This window comes from Tupaia chinensis, unplaced genomic scaffold (genome assembly GCF_000334495.1).
Source record: "Tupaia chinensis unplaced genomic scaffold, TupChi_1.0 Scaffold000100_1, whole genome shotgun sequence".
Classification (NCBI taxonomy): domain Eukaryota; kingdom Metazoa; phylum Chordata; class Mammalia; order Scandentia; family Tupaiidae; genus Tupaia; species Tupaia belangeri.
Genome location: NW_006159564.1, coordinates 1,038,569 through 1,048,280, shown reverse-complemented (window position 1 = coordinate 1,048,280; position 9,712 = coordinate 1,038,569). Strand labels below are relative to the sequence as shown.

Here is a 9,712-nt window from a genome sequence, read left to right as displayed (position 1 = left end):
TCCCTACAACCCGATATAGCAGCTTGAATATAACTAGTATTCAGTAAATGTTGGCTGAGTTATGAATGCTTTGCTAAACTCTATTTTGCTTTTTGATACATGAAGAAAGGCATTGTCTTTGGTTTATACCACTAGAATCCACATTTCAGCATTATGCAGCTGAAATATGTTGTCAAGCATATTTTATCAATTCTTTTCAGAAGACTCCTACTCAAAAACTGGCTGTATATTACCATACACTTTAAGAGGGTACTTTGAAATAACCTGAATCACCTCACTATACTTTTATAGGGAATGCATTTGTTCCATCTCTGCACTGAGTAAATAGAGATGAAAATAAATTCATTAAAATACATTGGTCTAGCAGGTAAAAAATCAGTTGCTAGCTCTAATTTATGATACTAAAACATCTACAGGATACAAAATCCTAGAAATAAATTACTATTTAGAAACTATCTCCAAAAACTGTAAAATCTAAATTATAATAAAGACTTTAATATGAACAATATACACAAAATAATTCATCTCTCTTCTATGTCTGCTTTCTAATTATAGTTTTCAAAATCAAACAGCTGTCACTTAACCCCTAATTCAAGAGGTAATGTTCATTTTCTTTTTTTTTTTTTTTTCTTTTTTTAGAGAGATATTTTTAGCTATAGGGCGCATCCACTTGCCACAGGCAGAGAGAGACAAAAAGCAAAAAACCATCCCCAAAGGGGATGACCATGCCACAATCCCTTCTCCATTCTCTTCTCAGGATTTTGGGAACGCATGCACAGGCGCCTGTTGTGAGTTTCAAGCTGCTGGGTCCCGGACTTGAACTGCAGTCAAGACTACGTGGGAGTACAGCAATATAACCACGACACCATCTGTTGGTTCCTCTCATTTTTTCTAAGGTAATATCTAGCCTTCTCAATCCCACAAGCTGTCAATGTTCTTTTTAAACAAATCCTTACTTTTTTCAAATTATATTATTGTTTTGTACTGATTACAGCATGCCTAAAATTATAATTACCTTATCTTTCCTCATATTTTAATGCTTATAAGGTGGGTACTATTTACAGTAGTACAAAACTTAGAAAAAGAACCTATTATTCTTAGAAGAATTCAAATTCATATCTAAAATGAATAAAAACATCTTTATGAAACTCATAATTTTATAATTTTAAGAAAAGTTTAGCAATAATTTTGGAAACTTTAGCACTAGAACCATGAATTAAAATACAGAGTAAAATTTTGAAATTAAACAAGCTCAGAACACCAACTGTTATAAAATTAATATCTATACCAAAAGAAGGGGGCCAGATGGTGGCATGGCGGTAATGCAATGCTCTGCAAGACTGTCCCACATAAGGTTCCAGGTTCACATCAGAAGACTTTCCTGAGCATGACAAGTGTGTGCAGACCCATGATCCACAGTTGGCTGGAAATGAGGTGTAAAGACCCTGTTGGGGGTGACTGTCTCTCTTTCTCTCTCTCTAGATCATGGGAGAAAGAAATTTTAAGAACTTGTAATTTTAAAGAGTCTCTATTCAAATAATTTTTTTAAAAGATATTTTTACTATATGATGCATGTACTCGCTGGAAAGACAGAAAACAAGAAATCAAACCCTGGAGGCATGGCCATGTCACAATTTTTCTCCGCCACTCTCATCTCGGGATCTTGGGCACACCTGCACATGCGTGCACCCGGCATGAATTTCAAGCCTCCAGGTCCAGGATTCAAACTGCAGCAGACTATGTGGGAGTCCAGGGACATAACAATTAAGCCATCTAGTGGTCCTAGAATGTTTTTAAATTACGACTATTTTTAGGACTTATTTCAGGAAGAAAGCTTCAGAAAATAAGAATATATGTTCAAATTTAAGGTTCGTTTTTTCAATATCAACAAGAGTAATTATCACTCTTTGAACTATAACAATTTAACATGTTGGATTTTACATAAAACCAGAGTTTCATAATGTATATTAATTATGAGGAACATAATTTATTTTTTAAATTACATTTAAATAACTTCAGACTAACTATAAACATTTTGCAAGGATTTTACCCATCCTTTAGCTAACATGGCTGAAGTATCAGAAAGCTTGAGAGTTGAGGCAGTTTCTGATCACCTGTACTTTCCACAAAGAACAAGCATTGTACCAGCAGACTGCTACACAGCTAAAAAAAACACTGGAGTCAGGAAATTTATACAAAATGACAGCTTGGTATGCTATTGTACACAATTATACAAAAGTCTGTATTCATACACGCATACATTCATTCAACAAATATTTACTGAGCCACCTGCTATCAGCCACTGCCCTTCAGAAGTTTACTATTTAAAGAACAGTAAGTAATATAATTAGACTAATTATAGTAGAATATGCCAGATGACACAACAATCACCGACACAACAATCACATAATATAGGGATAAATTCCTTTGACTTACTCATTTTGAGACAAACAGTATGCAGTACCTTGCTAATTAACATACAGACCATGAACCAGCAGAATCAGCATTACCCAGGAGCTAGTCAGAAATACAGAATCTCAGGTCCTGCCCCAAATCCACTGAATCAGAATCTGCATTTTCATAAGCTCCTCAGGTAATTTCAATGTACTTTCAAATTTTGAGAAGCAATGACCTAGAACATAACTGAAAACCAGTAAATAAATAAAAAGGATATCAGAGCCCATGTACTTTTAAGATCTTCAGGCCCCAACTCAGCCCTTTTAAAAATGTATACACAATTTTAACAAGTTCAATTACCTAATTTCACAGGGTAGGAACAAACTGGAAAAGACTACTGACAACAAAGAAAATAGAAAAACCTTCTAAAACACAATCCTAGGCCCAGTCAAGAGGGTACAAGTGGTAGGGCACTATTGTGCAAGCCTGCGGTCACGTGGAAGGCTTGCGTTCAACCTAAATAGGCTGAGCGCTAATGGGAGACCCTGTAAAAAACATCTCTCTCTCTCACTAAAAAAAAATAATAATAAAAGCAATCTCAACCATCTACAGACTGCCTAAATAGGTCCTAAAGGTCTTACCATATTACAATAGAACAAAAATAAAAGTGCCTTCTGTAACTAGACCATAAATTCCTAGAGGACCTAGTTTTATTCTTATACACTTACATTTGTAAATTGAGTAATCCTACATTATTAAGATGAGTTTGAGAGAAGCAGCAAGATGTACAGTAGTACATTTTACAAAATTTTCCATCTGACAAAATTAAATTTAAAAAGTGACAGTTAAGGGTCAGCAGATGGTATAATGTTTGTGTCACCAGATTCCCACATAGTCGAATGCAGTTCAAATTCTGGACCCAGCAGCTTAAAACTCACGCAGGGCGCGTGTGCGTGTGTGCTTGGGATCCCCAGTGGAGAATAGAGAGAAAGGACTGCTGCGTGGTCATCCCCCCTGCGGGGAAATTTCTAGTTTTCCGTCTCTCTATCTCTGTGGCAAGTATATGAGCCCTGTAGGAAAAAAAATCTCTCTTAAAAAGAAAAGTGATAGTTAAAAACAAGCAAAAAGTATAAAATACACTCATTCTAAAACACCCCACTCGCCAAGCACTGTAAGAGTAGAGGCTTTGATGAACCTATGGCTCCCAATCCCAAGGTCTTTCTTGACTATTCAAACACAATTCCAGGAGGGACCAGCAGTTATCGTAATGGCTGTCGCTGGACTCCCACGTAGTCGACTGCAGTTTGAGTCCTGGACCCGGCGGTTTAAACTCACAACTGGTGTGTGTGCGCCCAAGATCCCGAGAGGAGAATGGAGGAGAAGGGATTGAGGCGTGGCCATCCCCCCTGGGGGGTGATTTCTCGCTTTCTGTCTCTCTGTCTCTATCTGGCGAGCGCACGCGCCCTATAGCAAAAAACCTCTCCAAAAAAATAAAAAACACCTCAATTCCAGGAGACTGGTAAGAAAAAGGAGAAAGGTTAGAAGACATACAGAGAAGATAAGTCATAGCAGAATATCTCTGGATTCTCCCATTCATGAAAATAAAACAAGCAAAAATGGAAAGCCACACCAAAACCACAGCCACCTTGGAAGAGAACAAATGAGAACAAATGCTACATTGGCATCCATTCACTCCATGGTATTCACTCCTCTGAATCCAAGACATCACCAAAGACACCTTAACTCTAAACACATTTCCCTTCATGACTCTCAGGGCTAACTATAGCCAGTTTATAATACAAAAACGTACTATTCCAAAACAATAAAGTTCATGGTATAACCAGGTAGGTTACTTTCTGAAAAACTCTGCAACCAATTTGTTTCTGTGCGAGCATCTAAACTGTCTGGGTATGTTGCGATCCTCCTGCCTCAGTCTCCTGGTTAGCTGAGGCTATGGGTGTGAACCACCATAGTGTTTTAGAGTAGGCCAGACCCCCCAAGTAGCCCTAGCTGTCCCACTGGCAGCACTAAACATCACTAGGACTAGATAGATCATTGACTTTTAAAAAAAAAAAATTGCTATAGAGCGCTCGCTGAAAGATAGAGAAAGTGAGAAAACCACCTTGGGGGTGGTGGTGGTGGGGGGTGGTGGGTCCTGCATGCCCGTACATGCACACATAGACACACACACACACACACACACACACACACACTTATAAAGAGTGTCTTACAAGTCACAACTTCCAGAACTCCAACCACACAGCCATGAGGAATCCATGGCTCAACCACGACATCACTGACTGGCCCTATTACTATTTTAAAAATATCCCTTTAACTGGTTAAAAACTTTACTGTTCTCCAAACATAATTTTCTGTAACTTCTCTTTAGCCAGGTAGTTCTAGATATTATTCTTCAAAAAAATTTTTTTTGTTTTCTAATCTATGCCACTACTTATGCTGTTAGCCCATTTAGAGGTCTATTCCACCTCTTAGTCTGACACTGCATTATCCAACATGCTGCTACTAGCCATGTGTGGATAGTCAACATTTGAAATATAGTCCAAACTGAGATGGAGGGTAAATGTAAAATGTGCATTGGATTTTGAAGAATTGGTACAAAAGGGTGCATAATTTTTTTTAACAATTATTACATGTTGAAATAATATATACAATAATACATATCCAATAATGTTAGATACAGTAGGTTAAATAAAGTAGATTAAAATTAATTTTTTCTATTTCTGTTTAGTCTTTAATGTGCTATTACTACATTTTAAGTTATATATATAGCTCACATCATACTTCTACTAGATAGCACTGCTCTAAATCCTACTCATTCTTCAAGGCCTAATTCAAACACCACTATTTCCATGAACCACTAAGGTAATGTTAGATGTCTGCTGAGAGCTGAATTTCACAGTTATCAATTACCTATCCCTTTCAATAATTTCCATTTTTTTTCCTTCATAGGTTAAAGTCAATGTCTACAATACACCCTGTATTATTTGTAGGTAAACAGAGACCTGGTGAGCTGTACAGTATAATATGAAGAAGTCAATCTCAAACTAGCTAACAAAATATGATCAATATATTTAGATCAATTGAAAAATTAAACATGCCTCTAAAGCTTCATTTTTAAGAAAATGCTACTGTGGAGAACAACTATTTCAAAAAGTAGCAGCCTTTCCCAAAGAGTACTCATACTGTGTAAGATCAAGCAAAAAATTAACGGGGGGTGGGCGGTACCAGCAGATGGCATAATGGTTACATCACTGGACTCCCACATACTCAACAGCCGTTCAAGTCCTGGACCCAGTGGCTTAAAACTCACGCTGGGTGTTTGGCATGGCCATCCTCCCGGGGGGTTTGATTTTTAATTTTCTGTTTCTGTCTCTCTGGCGAGTGCACACGACCTATAGCAAAAATCTTAAAAAAAAAAAAAAAAAAAAAAAAGGTATTGACAGTCCTCCCCACAACCCTAAGCATAAATCAGGTAAGCAGGCAAAGGCTTGGGAGTAGCAAAAGCAAAGTTCTATACTGCATCCAAAGCTATGAAATCGAGCTGTGAGAAAAGTGACAGGAAGAAAAAGGCGACTTATGTGAAAGAGACGAATGATGGAAACCGCTGGGACATAAACAGAGAGAAACCATGATCAAAAAATATATCGACTATGTGGAAGAGACTCTGGGTGTATTTGTCAACCTCTGAACTTTCAGACAAAGGTCGCTGTAGTAATTTCAGATCTTTCCTTCGAATGGTAGTCCAGTGCCTCAGATCTGTAACCAAGAAACTTCTTTCTTAACCAGCCTACTCCAACTCCTCCGGCAAGGGACTCCGGCCAACTCCGTCCCTGAAGTCAGCCCATTTCGGAAACCGGAAGACGGTGGACTGAGGCCCAGCACCTGGATGACAGCCCTGCCCCTCTGAGCGCAGCCCAACCCTTTAGACCGGACCGGGCAGGGAGGGACCGGGCAGGGAGAGATCCGGCAGGCAGAGGGGGCGGGGCAGGATGCTGGATTTCGCCGAGGATGGGTCTTTCCGTTCCTTGCCGGCGCTAACAGGTGCCTTAGGGACTGGCAGGGTAGTGAGAAGGGAAAATAAAAGACCTGTGGGGAATTAGCCCTGGGCTTTCACTCACCAGCCGTCCCCGCTCGACGTCGGCAGTGGCAGCACCTCTTCTCCTTCCGCCATTGCTGTTGACGTCCACGTCACTTTGCCGAAAAGTGGACCCGGCGCCGAGACCGACTGAGATCCAATGTCGTAAAAGGCCTGCCGAAGTCCGGGACTGAGCTTCTCCCGAGGGGAAGAAAGAGGGAGGAGGCAAGGGACTGGAGGAATGCAACGTTACGACGTCCCGAGGGCGAAAGGCAGCGTCGGACGCCTGGGGGAGGAGACTCGGTGGAGGCCGCTGTCCGGCAAAGACTACATGTCCCAGGATGCCGCGGGGCCCGGGCCGGGCGGGGTGGGCGGAGCCTGTGGGGAAGCCCCGCCCTCCGCCCAGTCGGAGACCAGAGGGGCTCGCGCGTCGCCTTTCCGCGGCAAGGTAGCGTCTTCATTCCAACTTGGCGTCGAACTTAACAAAGTTAGAATTGAGAGTCGGAACTAATGGAGAAGGGGAGATGGAAATTCACACAAAGGAGGACGTAGGAGAGCCACGTCCCAGTAAATTCCTACTCCAACAGTGCAAGTAGAGGCCACATACTTACATCTGAATATTTAAAAGATGTAAAGTTAACGAGTAAAGAAAATATGTTCTATCCTCTTACTTTTAATATATCTTCATACCAGCCTGGAAGGTCAAGTCCAATTTTAAAATTCTCAAACGGGAATTCCAGGCAGAAAAAGCCGCCAAGATCCTTCGCTTTCCTCTCAGATCGCCTTCACTCCATGTGGACCGAGGCCGTGGCCTCCACATCTACGCTCCTTTCTCATCTCCAGTACCACCAAAACACTGGCCCCTTGGCTGCCCTTCACCATTCCAGGGCATGGGAGCGAGTGGTCTCTCAGGAGGATGGACTTAAGGAAATATTTGTGCCATCTCTGAACGACAGTGAAGTAGAACTAAAAAAGTAACAGTATATAACAATATGGACAAGCCTGAAAAATACACTGTACAACAGATAGTAGATGAATAGGTAAAGTGTGATGCCATTTGTATTGGTGTCAAAAACACAATTGTCCAAACCACACCTAGTGGTTAAAGCAGCAGAATCCCATGCGACCTACACCAATCAAGTTCTGGACCTGACAGCTTGAGAAACACCTGGGTCACTGTACATGTGTGCCTCAGATCCTGACAGAATGGAGAGATGGGCAGGTTGAAGCATGATCATGCCTCTGCAGGGAGGATGAAGTGCTTTCTCCCTGTCTGTTTCTGGCAAGTGCATATGCCCTCAAGCAATTAAAGAAAAGAAACAGGGACAGCATATTATGAATAGATGTATATGTGCTAGAAAAAAATGAAGGTGAATGATACATAGAATGATCGGAATGACAATTTCATTTAGGAAGGAAATAGGAGGGAAGGAAATAGCTTCAACAAAATCTTTAACTTTTATTCTTAACAGTTTAGAAGTGGCTACACAGCTGTCTAGTATTCTTCATACAATTACCTCTTATATACTTTGGTAATTAAAAGGCTTCGTAATTTTAAAAACTATTTGCTTAAAATAAACATAAGATGGACCATCAGGTGGCATGGTGATGAAGGCACTAGATTCTCCCATAGCCCACCACGATTCAAATACCAGACCTGATGACTTGAAAAATCACACTGGGTATGTGTATATGTTTTGCCCAGGATCCAGAGAAGAATGGAGGAGAAGAGATTGTGGTGTGATCATCTCTTTGAGGGGTGATTTCTCACGTTTTCTCTCTCTCTCTCTCAGTGGCAAAATTTGAAAGAAAGGAAAAGAAACAATACAGCTATCTCATTTACAACAAACATAGTCTCTTCCCAAAAGAGAGCAAGTGCAGAGTTGAAGTTATTACACCCATATCCAAGTCCAGGATCTCTGAGTGATTGGCAGTCCTCTGTTGAAGAAAATTTCTCTTAACATGGAATGAGGCTTTTGATACCCATTATAAAGAAGAATGAAAGGTATGAATCTAGGTCAAACTACTATCCTAATTTTCAGGACCTCTGCTGGTCCCATAAGTTGTCCCCAGTAGGTTTTCAGAAGTTTTGGTAAAATAATTTTATTCAGTCAGTGATATTTTAATTGGTAAGAAGATCAGTGATACTAGGTGCTCCCTCTAAGGGAGTAGAGTCTCCTTTTTCTTAGACTCATTTTTGTGTAAAGGTGACTCTAATAGTGGTGATTATTGGAGTTGTGCACCATGTGGCCATGACATGATGTGTTTCCAAGAGAGAGACATCCAAACACCACATCAACCATGTGGAGTGTGTCCCCTGCCTGTATTTGTGCATGTGATTGTAGTTCCCACATCCAAATGAGGTGTAGTATTATTTCATATTACTCTTAGATGAAATAAAATTGCATTGTTTTTCATATTGTATTTTTATAAAGGAAAAACTGATGTGTCTTGTTTTGAGTGAAATTATTAAAATAACATAAAAATGTTTTTTATTTGTTATTTCGTATTCTGTATCATAATTATGTAACATACATTGTAGTATATGTACTTACTTCACACTATGCCTATGATATATAAGAGACTCTCAATAAATATTTGTTCAATGAATTAAGGTTTTTTTAGTTTGGATTTTAGACTTTTGCTTTGGGGCACATGTACTTGCTGGAGAGAGACAGAGAAAGACATGGCTTGTTATGGGTCTATTCAGGTTCTCTATGTCCTCCTGATCCAATCTTGGTAGATTATATGCATCCAGGAATTTGTCCATCTCCTCCAAGTTATTTTGTTTGTTGGCATATAGTCGCTCGTAGTATCCTCTAATGATATTTTGTATTTCTGCTATGTCTGTTGTAATATTGCCTGTTTCATCATATATTTGATTAATCTGGTTTTTTCTTTCTTCTTCTTGATCAGTCTAGCCAATGGTGTGTCGATCTTGTTAATCTTTTGCTTTCATTTATTTTCTGTATGGTTTGTTTATCTTCTATTTCATTTATTTCTGCTCGAACCTTTATTATTTCTTTTCGCCTGGCATTTTGGGGGTTTGTTTGTTGTTGTTTTTCCAATTCTCTGAAGTATGATGATAAGTTATCTATTAAACATCTTTCCATCCTTTTCTTATGTGCACTAATTGCTATGAATTTCCCTCTTATGACTGCTTTTGCTGTGTCCCATAGATTATGGACACTTGTGTACTCATTATCATTTGTTTCCATA

At 39.6% G+C, this 9,712-nt stretch overlaps 1 protein-coding gene across 3 annotated transcripts in view; it reads right to left on the bottom strand.

Moving 5' to 3' along the window:
• The window catches only part of TBC1D23 (TBC1 domain family member 23), a 73,213-nt gene extending 66,440 nt beyond the window's left edge, over positions 1 to 6,773 (bottom strand). For 2 of the 3 annotated variants that reach the window (XM_006143554.3, XM_006143555.3), the window contains exon 1: positions 6,537 to 6,773. In XM_006143554.3, coding sequence (XP_006143616.1) covers positions 6,537 to 6,589 — 53 coding nt within the window. In that variant the 5' untranslated portion in view covers positions 6,590 to 6,773. The remainder of the gene's footprint in view (positions 1 to 6,536) is intronic. The other variant, XM_027769968.1, reaches the window with a different exon arrangement.
• Between the last annotated feature and the right edge of the window lie 2,939 nt (positions 6,774 to 9,712).